Source organism: Terrapene carolina, unplaced genomic scaffold, assembly GCF_002925995.2.
Source record: "Terrapene carolina triunguis isolate 2854851 unplaced genomic scaffold, T_m_triunguis-2.0 Scaffold715, whole genome shotgun sequence".
Taxonomy (NCBI): domain Eukaryota; kingdom Metazoa; phylum Chordata; order Testudines; family Emydidae; genus Terrapene; species Terrapene triunguis.
This window is the reverse complement of record NW_020665066.1, coordinates 2,054,055-2,072,047: the sequence shown is the minus strand read 5'-3', so window position 1 is coordinate 2,072,047 and position 17,993 is coordinate 2,054,055. Positions and strand designations below refer to the sequence as shown.

At 44.1% G+C, this 17,993-nt stretch overlaps 1 protein-coding gene across 1 annotated transcript in view; it reads right to left on the bottom strand.

The window, feature by feature from the left end:
* Positions 1 to 17,993, bottom strand: part of LOC112106134 (receptor-type tyrosine-protein phosphatase eta) — a 142,361-nt gene that overhangs the window by 60,480 nt on the left and 63,888 nt on the right. The window contains exons 2-3 of the mRNA XM_029913587.1: positions 2,827 to 2,845; positions 2,110 to 2,328 (exon numbers count right to left, since the gene is read on the bottom strand). Of these exons, the coding sequence (XP_029769447.1) occupies positions 2,110 to 2,328; positions 2,827 to 2,845 (238 nt within the window). The remainder of the gene's footprint in view (positions 1 to 2,109; positions 2,329 to 2,826; positions 2,846 to 17,993) is intronic.

Below are 17,993 nucleotides of genomic sequence, written 5' to 3'. Positions count from 1 at the left end.
CCATTAAGGCATTACCAGTTTAAGTATGGCAACCCCAAAACCTGTGTACACTTCTGACCACGCCATTTTATTAAGATTTCATTGTGATGGTGAGATACCCTGTTTCTCGGTATCTGCCATGACCTTACAGGATATGTAGCCTTCTTATATACAAAGTGCATCTATATTGCCCTACATGTGTTATTTTCATAAATCTTAGAGTAACTTTTCCAATAAGGAGTATGGAATAATCTAGAAAAGTGCCTTATAAATGTTATATTCTGGAGCTAGATTACATAATAATATGGGCAGTTATTCAAACAGTCAAGAGGTCGCAAAGATTACAATTAGAAGAAGATACAAAAAAAGATCATCATTCCAAAATATGACGCTAGAGTCTCTCAGTGTTGCACTGAGTTTCACACCCATAGATCAGCCAGATTTATTAGAATGAAACTTATCAAAGGGGATTTTTTTGCTTTAAACACATCTGATGCTAACTGCAAGACTCCATTAATTCATAGCCTCCAACAGAATTTTCACAGTGCTTCCCACAAACCCTCCTTTTAGCGTCAATCAGCTAATTCAGGCCTGGCGTACGTTTAGCAGGGGACAGCCTATTATAAGCATTAAGAAGGAAAGGGCAGTTCTGAATAGGAGGATGGGGATGAGAAGTCTTGAGTAACACCGTGAGAAATAGAAAAGAGCAGCAAGACACAATAATGTAGCCGGAGGCTAACATTCACTGATAGAGGGCAGCACCCTTAGAACTCATTAAGGACTTACTGATGTATTCAGGTTGAATATGCTGGGCTAGGTTTTCATTCATGTGCATGTAAATATTTATTTTATGTATTCTACTTAAGCCAGGAGGCAATCAGGACTCTGGAGGCCTTAACAGCAACTTTCCTCATCCACAACTGGGCATTTCCTAGTTGTTGATCACTGCTTCCCCTTCACTCTTTGGCCCCCTCAGTCCCTTTTCCATCTTAGGGTTTGGTCAGCCAGGACTGAGGAACAGCAGCACTGGCCTCCACAACACTCAGACATTGAGCTGCCTCATTTCTCCTGCCTACACCATCAGGGCCGGCTCTGGCTTTCTGGCCGCCCCAAGCAAAAACAAAAAAACAAAAAAAAACCCCCTGCAGCGCGGCCGGAGCCAGGGTGCAGGGAACTCCCTGCCCTGCAGATGTGCCCCGGCTAGCGGGGGGAGAGGGAGGGAGCAGGGGGAGAGAAAGAAGGGGGCAGCCAGGGCTTCAGTGGGGCGCTGCCACACGGCCCCTCCCGCCGTGCCCCCTGCCGGGAGGGCTCCACACCACTCCGGTCAGCTGGGAGGGAAGGACGGGGGCTGCCCTGCCGGGCTTGCTGCAGGGCGCTCCCTTCCTCCACGCCGCTGCCCTCTACAGGGCGGCTGGAGCGGAACAACAACAACAACAACAACAAAAAGCGGCCGTGCCGCCCTAGGATTGGGCGGAATGCTGCCTCCTACAAGCTGCCGCCCCAAGCACCAGCTTGCTCGGCTGGTGCCTGGAGCCAGCCCTATACACCATTCAGGGTGTTGAAGGCTGTTACCACCAACTTGCTGTTCTTTCTCAAAGATACTTGCAACGGTCGGAAAAGGGGTCTTGCTGACTGTACCACAATGTAAGGAGAGGGCCCTAGAACACAAGGCCATTAGCCATTGCCATCTGGATATGTGGTACAGTACCATATATATTATAGTATATAAGTAGTTGCAGGAGTGATTTGTCACAAAGTATTTCATATATAAAAGTCACAGTCCAAACACTCACAACACTAGCCCAACTCTATACATTTGTCCATGCTGCCAGCTGAAACCACGAAAAGGAAAGCAAAGGAAAGTAACCCTTCATAGGTAAAGAGTCTACAACTAGGTGACAGCACCTGCATTCATGAAATATTGTAAGGCCCCATGTTCACAAACAGTTTTCAAAGCCTACTAAGCAGGTATAGGTCTTTGACATAACGTGGTTCACTGCTCTGCCAGGAATCAACCTGGAGCCATGCTCTGCTATGCCGTTTGCTTTCTTTGGTGTAGACACGACTTAAAATGGTAAGAAAGCTATAAAATGAAGATACTCCCTCCTACAACCACCTCAGGTCACTTACTTGTTGTAATGTTTTTGCAGCATGATTCTGTACCATTTTGAAAGTTGATAATGTATTGTACACCAGGGGAAAGACCTCTTATTGAATTGTTCAGTGGTGAATCCTGGAACAGTGTTCCATTTGCAAAAGTTACATTGCTTATTGTTAAGTTTTCTTTTGTGTCAATATTGATTTCTGTCGTCGTTGCATTTACATTTATTGAGTTGCAATCTTCAAAGCCTATAAGATAAGGAAAAATTACAGAAAAATGGTTAAACAACTTCACATAATTCTAGCATTTCACTTTATGTATGTGTATTCACCTTTGTTATTGCCAATTAGGTTTTCTTCAGACTATAACACCACCACTTTAAATATCACTTTACTGTCCCCTGCTTTTTTACATCAAATTTTTTTACTTTGAGTTAATTGTACTGTAGTGTCCCATCACCGGCCATTGGAGATATTTGCTGCTAGCAGTTGCAGATCGGCTACATGCCATTGTAGGCAGTCCCATCATACCATCCTCTCCACAAACCTTTCAAGTTCAGTCTTGAAGCCAGTTAGGTGTTTTGCCCCCATTGCTCTAGAACTTCAGTCCTCTGATAGTTAGAAACCTTTGTCTAATTTCAAGCCTAAACTCATTGATGGCCAGTTTATATCCATTTGTTCCTGTGTCCACATTGTGAAATTTGGATACTAAACAAAATCATAATAAAGTAATAGATTGGTACTTACAGGCAGCTGCAGGTTCGATCTGAAAATAAAATAAATAATAGGAGTTAGATAACTAAGCGTTGGAAGTACGAAACAGAAATTAAACATCTTAAAATTAACAGCTACAGAGAGAATATATATTCAGATCAAATCTATGTTTGCTAGTAGATAGCAAAAGTTTTGATATGCAAAATGGACACCCAAAATTTATGGACATACAAAATATTAGCTAGAAAATACTTATTTAACAGAAAAAAAACAAACAAAAAAATTGTTCAAAGATTGCAGCTATACTGCGGGGGGGGGGGGGGGGGGGAAGGGGAGTTATACAGCAATCATAATATTTCAATATTTAATTACAGAAATAGGTATACACAACTAATCTTATTTTTTTATACTGTACCTAAAAAGTTATAAAAGAAACCTATAGGATCTCAGACAAAATACTAGAAAATGTGTCTTAGGGAATCATATTCCCTTGGAAGGGACAAGCCTAGAGCTAAGAAGTCTTTTCCATCTATGATTTAAAAGATTCTCCCATCCTCCTTATACTATACAATAAGCATTATTATTATGTCTCAGTGAGGAGTACTCCATGTGTTTCTGATCCAAAGCACTCTGAACTCAGTCAAATTTGAAAAGGATTTCATTGATAAACTGGAAACAGTTTTAAGAATGTTATTTTTATTTTACATGTTGACATACAATAATTGTCTGGGCGTGAGAACCATTCTCCAAGAACCTAATCTGCAGCCTTTCAGATAGCAATGCCAACATTCGTGCATGTGTTTAATTTTGTTAGCAGAAGGAAATCCAAGGAGGTGCTTTGCAATTTCTGATTACGCTGTTTTAGTACCTGCAAACATTTAATGCAGAGGTTCCCAAGCTTTTTTTGCTGCACTCCGCTTTGTCCCATGTATACCCCCCATCTTTCTAAGAAACTCTGTTTCTTTGGACACCTGGCGTCCAGGAGTCCATCCTGGCCAGGGTGCCCTGCTGCTCCCCAGCTTGCGAGCATCCCCTTTCCGTGATGTGCTCTGGGTGGGTGATAGACAGTTGGGCTGCACCCCTTTCTTTGTGCTCCCACCCCTGAGACTCCCCAGAATCACTCACAGGCCACAGGCTCCTTTGGCCCTGACACGATCCCCAGCATGCATGCACAAGAGCCTGTGCAGGAAGGGAGGAACTCTCACAAGGGGGCACATGCACACGAGCCTCTGGAGAGGAGAGGAGAGTGAGCTGACATGCTTCCCACCCCCTGAAGCTGCTGCACAGGGAGATGCTATGCCCCAAACTCCTCCCAGCTCTTCTAGCCTGGCAGCAGCAGCTGGAGCTGCAGCTCAGTTAGTGAGACAGTCAGGTCCTCGCATCCACCTGATAACCGTGGCACTTCCCTTCCCACCCAAGGGGAAATGCCCCAGTTTGAAAACCAATGAGTTAATGGAACTGACCCATAATTATTTTCTTCTATCACTAGGTGGCAGCAGACAATATAGATTGGAAAATGCACCTAAAAGAGAATCTAAAGACCAACACTAGATGGAGTTCTGCAGGCACATACACATAGAAAACAAACTGAACTTTTCAGATCCTCATAACCTACTGATGCAAACTGACTGTTTCCTTTGCTGCATAGTGGTAATATATTTTAACAATTACATGTAAGGATTAAACAGGCAATTATTTACATCGTGTAACTTGCCTCTATACGCATGAACAGTCCATACAAGTACACATAGATACTGAGTGTAATAAGCCTTTAAGAAAAGGAAGAAAGAAACATTGGAAAATCTAAATAGCGTCATTTATTCACCTCTTGCCCCTACTTCATTTGCATAAAAATCTCAAAATCAAACAAACAGAGTTTTGTAATTCATTCTAGTGTGTGGCAACCCGACTTAGCCCTAGAGTTTGAGGGAATTCTCCAGGCACAGGAAGGCTTCTTCCCAAAGACCTCTGTTCCTGGCATTGGCTAGGACAGCCTCTGTCTCTGAATGGACTGAGCAGCTGGCAAGCACCTTCTCCTCTAGCATTACTACCAGATTTATAAAGGTCAGACTGGTCATCCACTCTGATGTGATTCACCCCATATTATGGTAAGGAGACGCTAGGGACCTGTATGAAATCATACCTAGCCTTGCACTAATGTAAAACCTCATGTAGATGAGGTACTATGCAAATGTAGAGGGATTAGTGATTCAGGCAAATAGCACATTCATCTTCTATGGTTCAGGTTTTGTCTCACTTCTTCATGCACTTGTGCACTTGCAATCTCTTTCTCTCTAGCACCACAGCTTCTCAGCTGGCTAGTCCGGGGCTGCAGAGACCACGTGGCCTCCTGCTCTTTCCCATCAGCTCTGCTGGCCTACTAGTTTTACCTCAGAGAATAAAGGTAAAGATGTGACTTTGCTCATCATCATATCAGAAAGGAAGTCGGTCATTCTGGACACCCATACCTGCCACAATAAATCTAGCACAGAATGTGGATTCCCCTCTGTCCTGTTCTGGTACATGTTCACCATTACATGTTCCACATACACCTCTACCTCGATATAACGCTGTCCTCGGGAGCCAAAAAATCTTACCACATTATAGGTGAAACCGCGCTATATCGAACTTGCTTCGATCCACCAGAGTGCGCAGCCCCCCCTCCCCCCGCCCCCCGGAGCACTGCTTTACCGCGTTATATCTGAATTCGTATTATATCGGGCCACGTTATATCGGGGTAGAGGTGTACTATTCAATATGCTTGGAAAGATGGTTTGTTCTTACATAATTCTGACTGAATATTCAGTGCACAAAAAAGTTGTCTGGTCCCTTAATCATTTGGCACACACATTTCCCACCTCTCTTCTATGCAGTGGTTTCCCTCCCTGGTTGAGACTGCTTGTTTAGTATATGGAAATTCTCTTTTAGTTCCACATGAGATTAGCATTCACACTCTCTTTCCTCCCACTCATTGGAGTACCTGCATGTCCTGACTCTGGTGATAAGCCACCTTTGGTCATGGTGTCAAGACACCATATTTTAATGATTACACATTTCCCCCAAAGTTCTGATCCATGTCAAATATGAATCACAAACACATGGAGCCTGTCACAGGGCCTTCAAGCTCCCCTCCATGTTCACAGATCCCCAGGAAGCGGAGTGCCACTAACACAAGAAGCTCCCTTTCTCCTCTCCCACCGGCAGAACTCAGGCTATGTGAAACTGGAGGGGACATGGCAGAGTAGCCAGATGGGCTCTTTCAGATTCTTCCCTGAAAGTTTAGCACCATTCATGATCTGCCCTTTAGTTACTTCCTTTCCCATAAAAAAAAAAAAAAGCCTAGAGATGCCAATGATCCTGCAATAACTGTCTCTCACTCTTCCTTCTACCCCAAACATTTATCACCCAGATAAAACATATATTTAAACATTAATCCAAAATGTGACTTGAAAACACTGCTTAAACAACAAAACGGGCAACTATCCCAAATTTTTGTTTTGTGAAGAACAAGCTGATCCTCCTTTTTAGTCTAAAAAGTTTATTGTTTTGTGGTTCCCTTCAGTATCACATGCTTCTCCTCATCTCACAATGCCCTTCTAACTTTCCAGAAACACAGACACTAGCCTGATCTACACCTAAAACATAGGTCAACCTAGATACATCGCTTGGAGTGTGACAAATTCACACCTCTGAGAGACATAGTTAAGCCGATCTATACCCCAGTGTAGACACAGCTAGGTCTATGGAAGAATACTTCTATCAACTTAGCTACCAGGTGGATTTACTACAGTCAGGGCCGGCTCTAGGCACCAGCACTCCAAGCATGTGCTTGGGGCGGCACTTAACAAGGGGCGGCACTCCGGCTCCTTTTTTTTTCCCCCCTTGGGGCGCAAAAAGCCGGGAGCCGGCCCTGAGCAGAGGTGAGCTGCGGCGGTGGGGTGCGCGGGAAGGGCCGCAGGAAGTAACCCGGGGGGGAGGCAGAGGAACCGCTCCCTCCCCCCCCACCTCACCTCCGCTCCACTGCCGCCTGCTCCCCTGAGCGCGCTGCCACTCCGCTTCTCCCCCATCCCTCCCAGGCTTGCCATGCGAATCAGCTGTTTTGTGGCAAGCCTGGGAGGGACGGGGGAGAAGCGGAGCGGCGGTGGCGCGCTCAGGGGAGCAGGCGGAGTGGAGGTGAGCTGCGGCGGTGGGGGGCATGGGGAGGGCCGCAGGAAGAAACCCTGGGGGGGGCAGAGGAACCGCCCCCCCCAGCTCACCTCCACTCCACTGTCGCCTGCTCCCCCGAGCCCGCCACTGCTCCGCTTCTCCCCCCTCCCTCCCAGGCTTGCCTGGGACAGGAGGAAGGGGTAGGAGGGGAAATGTGGCACACCCAGGGGAGGAGGTGGGGCCGGGGATTTGGGGAAGGGGTTGGAATGGGGCAGGGAAGGGGCAGAGTTGGGGCGGGGCCGGGGGGTGCGGGACATTTTTTTTGCTTGGGGCAGCAAAAAACTTGGATCCGGCCCTGACTACAGTAATGGAAAAAACCCTTTTATCACTGTAGTAAGTGTGTACACTGGTGCTTGTAGTGTAGACAAAGCCACTGATCTCACAAACTGAACTTCCCAAAACACCACAACCTTCACACCAGAGAACACCCAAAAAACAACACAGAACTTCGGTAAGAGTCAGTCTTGCCTAACTAAGGCTATGTCTACACTACAGCTGAAGTCGACATAACTTACCGTTGCTCAGTGGTATGAATAAACCACCCACCTGAGCGACATAAGTTACACTGACGTAAGTGCTCATGTGCACAGCGCTATGTCGGTGGGACAGCTTCTCCCGCTGACAGAACTTCTGCTGTTTGTGGAGATGGTTTTATTTTGCCTAAGGGAGAGTTCTCTCCCGTCGGCATAGAGCGTCTTCACCAGACATGCTGCAGCGGCACTACAGATGCGCTGCTGCAGCACTGTACCTGTAGACATGCCCTAAATGTCGTAACTACAGGTCTTAAACTGAACTATTCCCTAGCTCCATATGGTTACTTAATGAGACTGTATTTATACAAAATAGTTGATCATTATCTCAGAGGATATTCGTGCTGAACATCTGATTCTCCTCATATTCACATCTGATACATTAGAAGCCTCTGCATTTCCCCTTTCCTTTTCAATTGTATTTAATGTATATATTCATATACGGAGCTTCTTTTTGACAAAACAATTGGATTGTGGGGGGGAAAAAAACAACAACAAAAGGAAATAAGCTTTTAGAAACCAAAGGTGGAAAATGCAGTAAAATGAGAGACACTGATCGTTTTAGCTGAACAAAAACAGGGGGATGTATAACCAAACTTTTCATTGTAGTTTCAATGGCCACATCTTTTCATGTGGCAGGTAGCAATTCTCCGAGCTTGATCAAAGTGGCTGAACTCTGAAGTGGGGTTGTCACTGTCAAGCACACACTGTTCGAAGCAGAGTTGCTCTAGCTGAATTTGGCCCACACTGTCAGGTACCCATTGTAGCATGGCTGTACTGGGAACGGAGCCTCGCAATCTTCTTTGGGGTCTTCCTGAAATGATGAAAGAAAAGACTGCAGAGGGAAAGAGACAACAGAAGGAGATATGAAGAAAAAGCAGGAATGATGCTGATGGAAGAGAGTTCTCTGAGAAGGGGAAAAATACGTATGAAAAGCTGAGCAAGAGTTGTGGCTATTTGCCACGTGGTGATACTAAGCCCCTGTGCAAAATGATTAGGCAACATGTACAACGACTCAGTGGGAGGCGCTTTTTTTTTTTTAACTCCAGGTTCCCGGAGAGGGGGAAAAAACCCTGCCAGCAGGACAACACCTGCTTTACCCACTCAAGTTTCCAAAACAAAACCAAAACAAAGTGGTTTTGTTCATGTAAATACAGGAGTAGGAAACCATTTGACTGCACATTAAGGGTACTAAAAAAATAAAAATAAAAAAATCCTGACCTGACTTCTGAGAAGCAGCTTTATTCTTGCGCTGCTTGCTTTGCTTTGTGGGCTCAGCAATCAGCTGTGTCTACTCTATGCACTTTACAGCGGCACAGCTGTATCACTACAACTGCAATGCTGTAAGGTGTCCTGTGCAGCCACTCTATGCCCGCGGGACTGAGCTCTCCCACTGCCATAATTAAACCACCCCCAATGAGTGGTGGTAGCTATGCCAGCGGGAGAGCGTCTTCTACTAACATAGCACTGTCCACACCAGCACTTCTGTCGGTAAAACTTACGTCAGTCAGGAGGGTGTTTTTTTCACACCCCGACCGACAAAAGTGCTAGTGTAGACATAGCCTAAGCAACTCAGAGGTAAAACCAGGAAATCCATCACACCCCCATCGAAGATGAAGACTTTTCACACATGCATATGTTCATACTTTCTGCCATGCTGTCCTTCGAGTTTGGGAGACACTCCCTGTAAATATCTGCAAGTCTTCTACCCCATTATCCTCCTTCAAACTCTCTTTTTCCGTCATGCCTACAAATAACTTGACAACAGTTAGGCCACTGGTGTGCCAAGACCACTGCCTATCATGTTGATCTGTATTGTCTCATTATTTCCTTGTACTCCCCCATCTGTCTGTCTGTATCCATCTGATGTCTCTTGTCTTATGCTTGGATTGTAGACTCCTGGGTGTAGGGATGGTTTATTTGTTGTGTGCTTATACAGTGCCTAACACAATAGGGTCCGAGTCCATGACTAGGGCTCCTAGAGGCTATAATAGATAATAATAAGGCTACTCCCCCCCCCACCCCATTCCCTCAAACTGTGAGCTAGCTAGAAACTTAATTGATGGAAAGAGCACTCTCTTCACACCCAACTCCTTCCCACACCCTATCACCAAAGAATAATATTTCAAGTGTAGAAAAAGTTTTTCTGTAAGAGTGTTAAAATAAAGTTTTTGGAAAAAGTCACAATCAAATAATTAGGATATTACAACAGTGGGTTTTCATTTATGTTTGGTAATAAAGAAAGGTGTATTGTCTAGAATGTTTGCATCTACAGATCAACATATGCACAACCCCTACGGGCAAATGGCTTGTGGTTTTCCTGGAATTGTTAACAATGCACAGCATGCAACTCTTAGAGCGGGAAAATTCAGACACAGAAATATGAAAGAATAACCAAACTTCTTCAAAGAAACCAAAATGCTATTTCACCCCCACTATGTTTGTGACAGGCAGAGCTGAGGGAACATGCACCCACTCTAGTCAAGGGCAACATCTGAGATTAATTCAGTGGATGAAGGATTAAACCCAGAGTAGGGAGGGAGGAGTCAGCGAATACTGATTTGAATTTGAAAGTCATTTGCTAGTTTTCAGAAGAACTAAGAATCCATGGCTCCCACTGACTTCAGTGGTAGTTGTGGATGCTCTGCCCTTCTGAAAATCAGGGCCTTGTGTTTGTGGGGGAGGGGAGTTAATATAACAAGTTATCCAAATGCCACAAAATAATGTTTAGTTATATAATACAGTTCTACTGAAGATAAGAGTTAATTAATTCCAGTTTTCTGATCTCCACTAGGCCTTTTATGAGTTATTCTGCTGAACCTATTTCAGCTGATAACCAGTGATACACTTAATCAAATGTATTTATGCTATATACACTAACTCCACAAAACAACAAACTTTAACTCATTTCAATGTGGAACTCAAAATACACTTAAAGCAAACGCCAACGTCAAAACTTCCCCTCCGATATCTTTGCAAGCATGCAGGGTCAACCCTTTAACAGACCACAGTGACTTCCTCATTTAGTGAGTGTTGATGGGTCTATCTCTAGGGAAACTGGCTCTAATTTTAGAAACAGCACGCTAAGTTGCTTTCTGTGAAAGCTTTAGTTTTTTCCCCTCTTTTAACCCTGAATAAAGTAGTTTCACTAAAGAAAACAAAGAAAAAACAAAATAGGAGAAAAAAATCCAATCAGTTGGTGTTCATTATTAGACAATCGACTGAAACCATTCAAGCCTCACACACTATTAGTATTGCAACTTCACAGAAAGAAGCTATGAAAAAAGTAAAGGCAATCTATATTCATACACTAACACTGGTGGCCTTTGCTTGCACAGGGCATTTTTAGATATTAAGCATTTATTTTCACTTTGTGTGTATTTAGATTTGACCTCTGACATTTGTAAAATTCTCTTATCCCCTAAGACATGCCCTGCCCCCAGCCCCAATCACGGATCAAACATCACCAATTTTTGGTATTTCCATGGGGTTTTGTGACAAAAATGATGGATTTCTAATTTGTGTTGCAACCATGTTTTCGTCCCCTAGCTGAAAAGGATATGTAAGACATGCCTGTCTCTTAGCCTTGTAGGTAGGCCCCAAAGAAAATTGCAACCAAATGTATTGAGGAGAGGCTCTGTCTCCTCCCTTCCTCATCCTCCCCACCTTTTCCCTGCATCCCCCTTTTAGGGCAGTGTTTTTCCACTCTCGGTCTCTCCAGGAATCCAGTGACTTCAAGAAGAGTGACCGTAGTGTGACCCGCCTTGTTATCAACATTATCAAGGTTTGTAAAATGGGTGCAGTATGCAAAACAATGGCAGAATTATCTTTCTGGATAAAAGGGTTTAATTTGATAACCTTAACACTATAAATCAGTCCAAAGATGAACCTTTTATTCACCCAGCCTCCACCCCACCCAAAACTTTGGTGGATTTGATCGAATGAAAGCTGTATTCCATATAACCTAATGTAGTTTTGGTTTCAAAAGAAGAAAGAATCTGAAAATCAAAATCTGGCCTCTTTGAACAATCTGTATTTTTTTGGGGGGGGAGGGGGTTACTTTAACGACAGAGTTATTTATCACATTGCCATGGACTTGAAATAGCAGAAGTACCTTCAGTTACTGTATAACTTCATATTTGAAATGCTGTGTAGTAAACCTTGAAATACTGGATAGTAAATCAGGAAATAACCCACACAGAAGTTTCAGTGGGGGCATAGGAAAAATTCCTTCCAACTTATACTAGCATCCATATTCATCTCCCATAGGGTGACCAGATGTCCCGATTTTAAAGGGACAGTCCTGATTTTTGGGTCTTTTTCTTATATAGGCTCCTATTACTCCCCACCCCCTGTCCCGATTTTTCACACTTGCTGTCTGGTCACCCTAATCTCCCATTACACTAAATACAGAGAAATGATGAAACTTTGCAGTGTGGTCTAGATTTCAATACACATCCCAGAAGAGGGCTGATATGGAATTTTACTTCAGCCAAAAGAATAACACTTGAGACAGTCTAGTAGTCCCCCTGCCACAAATACCCACACACATAGCTGGCCTTTGAGAACTGCAATTGGAAGCTTTCTACTGATCAAAGTAAATATTAAAAGGATAAGCAGGAGCTCCAAATTTTGTTTTGTTAATTAAAAAAATACAAATCCAGAAAGGACTGTGGAATCTCCAATATACCTACCACTGAACCTTTGGAGGACCAGGTGACTGATCTAGCAGTTAGCGTTCAGAATATCTCTTTCTGTAGAACAGATCCAACATAAAAAAAAAGTAGCTAAAATTATGTGAAGAGCTCTCATAGGGAGGGAGGGGGGAAAAAATTGCCCATTACATCTGTTTCCCTCACCCACGCTCTCCTCCTCCTCAGTCCCAGAAAGGCTCTTTGGAGACAGAAGGCCACTCCCCCACAGAGTGATTTGGCACCAGGTAATGCTTTATTTGGTTGTGTCTGTATAATGCATATTAACATATTAACATGATTCTTCCAGAGAGATTTAGAAGAGATACTTGGCTGACAATACGCTAAACCACTAAAAAGAAATGCTTCACAGCTAACAACCAGCATTTTCCTGAGAATTAAGAGAAATTTGAATGCTATTCACAACAGCACCAGCTGGTGCCTGAATAGTGTTGCATGCTCCTGGTCCTACTGGAGCAGGAGCAGGATCTATTCTTGCCCGCTGACTCATTGCCTCTGGGGTTGTGACACGTCATGAACCCTAGCATTAAGTTGCAACTGAAACCCCAAACAGAAATATACCCTTTACAGAGTTTCCCCATTCCCTACCTCCTACACAGACCTGGGGAAAGCCACTTTTTAACAGCTGCCAAATTATGAGTTATTGTTTAAAAGCCTTTCCCCAATCCAACATTACTTAAGTTGTTTCCTAAAAAACAGGTTTATTTACATGTCAGTGGCATGTGACCTTGAAGAACCAGTCAACTAGCCAATGGTGTCACCTCCTAGTGTCCTGGAGTTTTCTAAAGCAACAAGCCTGTCATTGACCCTCCAGATGAATAAAAACCACCACTCTGTAGACAGTTTAAAAAGAAACAGTGCTAAATTAATCTTGCAGAAAGACTATATACATTTTCATATATCAAAGTCAGCCTGATACTCCATAGACTTTTACATAAGATCTCTTTTCAATGACAGTCCAGTTGAGTTTGTGTCTTGCAACAGTTTGCAAAAGAGAATAGTTTGCTTGTTTGACAGTGACAAGTAATATTCGAAAGAGCTACTTACTAAGGGCCAAACTGCACTTGCCTTATTTTCACCAAGCAGACATACCATCAGTGGGACAACTGGTGTGACTAAATTGAGCAATACCAGGCTTTAAAGCGGTACTTGATAATCTTGTCTTTTATTTATGATTTTGTCAGATACATGTGTGACGGGTTTTTATAAAACCATATAGACTGCACAACGTCACACCCTCCTCCTGAACTTACTGCCAGAGACTTGGACACTGACCATGGCGGAGGCAGTATACCTAAAATTCGTTTTTGGGCTCCCCTATGGGGCAGACACTCCTGTGTCCCCCAAAAGGGAAAGAGACCCTGATCCAGCTGTAGGCTCACAGCTACCAGCTATGAGAGACCTTTAGCTGGCCAGCAAAATCCCCCCCCTTTCACTCAGGTTGGGCTTGCTTCCAGCTAGAGTCCTTGAAAATAACAGAAAATAACAAACCAGTAACCACTTTGTCTGTTCTCCAGCCACCACACTTAAAACTCACTTAAAATCACTACCAGTATCTCAAAGCAATCAGCTGTGCACAGATCCTGCTCGATTACGCCACTGTGACGGGCTGGATCACAGAAACCCCCTTGGGAGCTGCCATCCAATGTACCAAGACTACTTCTGCTCCTGTTTTCCCTGCCAGCTCAGGACTCCAACACCCTGTCTTGCTGAGCCAGCCACTCCTGTCTGGCTCCAAACACAGACCCAGGGTCTGAATCACTTGTCCCAAAGCTGCAAGTTTACCTGAAAACAGCTCAGTAGTGTGCTTGTCTTTAGCACTCAGATGCCCAACTCCCAATGGGGTCTAAACCCAGATAAATCCGTTTTACCCTGCATAAAGCTTATGCAGGGCAAACTCATAAATTGTTCGCCCTCTATAACACTGATAGAGAGATATGCACAGTTGTTTGCTCCCCCAGGTATTAATACATACTCTGAGTAAATTACTAAATAAAAAGTGATTTTATTAAATACAGACAGTAGGATTTAAGTGGTTCCAAGTAGTAACAGACAGAACAAAGTAAGTCACCAAGCAAAATAAAATAAAATGCGCAAATCTATGTTTAAGCAAACTAAATACAGATAATCTCACCCTCAGAGATGCTTCAGTAAGTTTTTTCTCAGACTAGACACCTTCCAGGCCTGGGCACAATTCTTTCCCCTGGTACAGCTCTTGTTCCAGCTTAGGTGATAGCTAGGGGATTCTTCATGATGGCTTCTCCCTCTCTCTCTTCTGTTCCACCCCTTTATATATCTTTTGCATAAGGCGGGAACCCTTTGTCCCTCTGGGTTTCCACCCCCCCTCACTGGAAAAGCACCAGGTTAAAGATGGATTCCAGTTCAGGTGACATGATCACATGTCACTGCAAGACTTCATTGCCCACTTGCCAGCACACCCATATACAGGAAGACTAACAGGTAAACACAACCATCTGCAGACAATGATCCTGGTTAATGGGAGTCATCAAGATTCCAAACCATCATTAATGGCCCACACTTTACATAATTACAATAGGCCCTCAGAGTTACATTTTATATTTCTAGTTTTAGATACAAGAGTGGTACATTTATACAAATCAGATGATCAAACTCAGTAGATTATAAGCTTTGTAATGATACCTTACAAGAGACCTTTTGCATGAAGCATATCCCAGTACGTTATATTCACTTTTTACCATATTTTTCTAAAACTATCCCAGTTACATTATATTCACTTATTATCATGTTTTTATAAAACCATATAGACTGCACAACGTCACAACATGAATTACGTCATTACATGGAAAACTAAAGTTTGCAGAGCCAACTGCCAAAATAAACAAACAATGCACATTCCTGCCAGGGCCGGCTCCAGGTTTTCTGCCACCCCAAGCGGCGAAAAAAAAAAATAGCCAATTGCGCCGCTCCATTCTTCAGCAGCAGTTTGGCGGTGGGTCCTTCACTCCCTCTCTTCCTCTTCGGCGGCAGCTCAAAGAGGAAGAGAGGGACTGAGGGACCCGCCGCCGAATTCCCGCCGAAGAGCCGGACATGCCTCCCCACTAACGGACGGAGTGCCGCCCCTGTGTATTGGCTGCCCCAGGCACCTGCTTCCTTCGCGGGTGCCTGGAGCCGGCCCTGATTTCTGCATAGACACCCAGAGTTAGCCCAGGCAGGCACACCCTCCATTACCTGTAAGGGAGAATGTACAATGAAAAAATAAATAGAATCCCATAGCGATGGCACGTTTGTAATGGTGTAAAGATCAACAGAAAGAAGCCAGTATTTGCCATACAGCCAACAAATGAAATACACAAAGGGGTCTGTAGCAGCCTGATTGTCCAGATCAGTTTTTAAAAACATAGTACAGAAATAAGGAGCCTTCTTGGAAATTTCCCATCATAGGCTTGTTTCACAATGGACTGTTGTAGCACAGCAACAGTAGAGGTGACATCTCTAACCACAAGTCGTTTATAGTTTTGGAGTCACATCCCTTACAAATGAATATAGATTCCTAACTTAGGAAAATATAAAACAATAACATTAAAAGAAAAAAAAACCTCCAACGTATAAAAAACCCCATCTTTCTAGTTGTGAAACAATGAGATAAAATGTAAAATAAGAACAAAATTAGATTGTCTGTAGTTTGGTAGTACTCCAACTCAATGTTAGTGTTGTCTTCAGGACTAGGGAATACCTTTCACTGACAGCCTTCAGATTGCTCAGGCGTAATGCTAGACACAACACTGACTCCCTGGCATGACACCCCCTTGCTTTAACAAGTTGAAACGGTGGTACTTAAAAGCCTGTGTATTCTGTCCATATTGCTATAGGTGTCAAACTCCGGGTGCTAGTTGGTCAGGCTTGATGGATGGAGAGGTGGTTGAAGCCAGATAGGGTCGGGGCTGGGCTGAGGGCAGCGCTGACACCAGGGTCCAAGGACAGGCCATGGGTCAGAAGCGGTTGGAGTCAGTCCAAGGGTCTGGAGGCGGGTGCAGGGCTGGAGCAGGGTCAGGGTAGGGCACAGACAAGGCTAAGCAGGCTGGGGCAAGGCTAGGGGCATGAACAGGCACCAGTTCAAGAGCAGGCTGGAAGCCTAGGGAGTCTGTAATACTGCAAAGCAGCGGGAGGGCTCCTGGCCAAGTAGTGTTGTTCCAACGCTTGCAGCTCTGGCAGGGTTGGTGAAATACCTGCAGCTGGGGGTCATCTGACATGGGCCTTTCTCAGAGATAGGCGGCTGCAGCATGCCTGAGGGCTGAGTCACTGCAAGCTCTGTTGGAGGGGTGAATCATGGCAGATGAGTGTGCAGTCCTGGTCTGGCTGCAGGTTTATTTCACAATTGGTCCCTTTTTATTTTATTTTTTCCTCTTTGTCCTCAGTAGGCACCACACAAAACTTCCCAGTTTAATACCATTTGCAAATTTCAGTGCTTCTCAACCACCTCATGAAACTGGACCTAGCAATGACCTCTGAGCCCAATCATAAAAACTTCCCCTTAACTTGATGCGTTGCCATCTTCTACCATTTGTTAATGATCCTTCAGCGAACTCTCGATACAATTTTGTATGTTTTTGAAGTATATAAAATACTTCACTAAAATCCAAATAAGCCATATGTCCTTATTCCTTCAATGCATTAATTTTGCAAGTCTATCAACAATAACAACAAACAAAAAAAGCAATCGTGTTTTCCTGGCAAGATCAGTTCTTGATAAACTCAGGGTTATATTATCCTGTAAATATTTAACAAGTTTTCCTCCTAATATTTTCCATTTAATTTTTTCCCCTGTTTAAAGACTAATGTACAAATGCAAAATATTATCTGTTTATTACATGGGACATTTTGTACAAAACCTACTCAGTTCCAGTCTTGATTCTCTAGTCCTGGATAAGAAGAAAGTTTGACCTATTCCCTGCATTTAACATCTAGACAACCTTCCAGCTGACAAAAAATACAGGCAGTCCCTTCAGTGTGGAGACTTTCCTGCTATGTACTTATGTTTCTGTGATGCAGACCACAGGCCACTAGAGGCCACAATAAAACCACCAAATCTACATTTGTATGACTAAAAGTTATCATGCCCAGGCTGCCAGACAAGTTAATGCATTATGAAAGCATATGTCTTAGAATTACTCTGCTAGAATGCACTGGATGCAAGCAGATGCATACCTTGATTTAGCCATACATCACAGAAACATAAAAATGTAGGGCTGGAAGGGACCTCAAGAGTCCAGCCCCCTGTGCTGGAGACAGGACCAAGTAAACCTAGAACATCCCCTGACATGTGTTTAACACATTCTTAAAAACCTATAATGATGGGGATTCCACAACCTTCTTTGGAAGCCTATTCCAGAGATTAACTACCTTTATGGTTAGAAAAAGTTTTTCCTAATAGCTAACCTAAAACTCCCTTACTGAAGATTAAGCCTTATAACTTCTTGTCCTACTTATTTATTTTATTTACCTTCAGCAGACATGGAGAACAATTGATTACAATCCTCTTTACAGCAGCCCTTAATATATTTGAGGACTGTTATCAGGTCCAGGGCCGGCTCTGGCTTTTTTGCGGCCGGAGGCTTTTTTGCCGGGGGTGGGGCGGCCGGAGCCCCGGGGGGAGGGCGGCGAGCCCCGGCGGCGGCTCCGGTCTCCCCCCCGGCGGCCAGAGCGCCGGGGGCAGGGCCGTGAGCCCCGGCGGGGGCTCGGCTCTCCCCCCCCCCCCGGCGGCCAGAGCGCC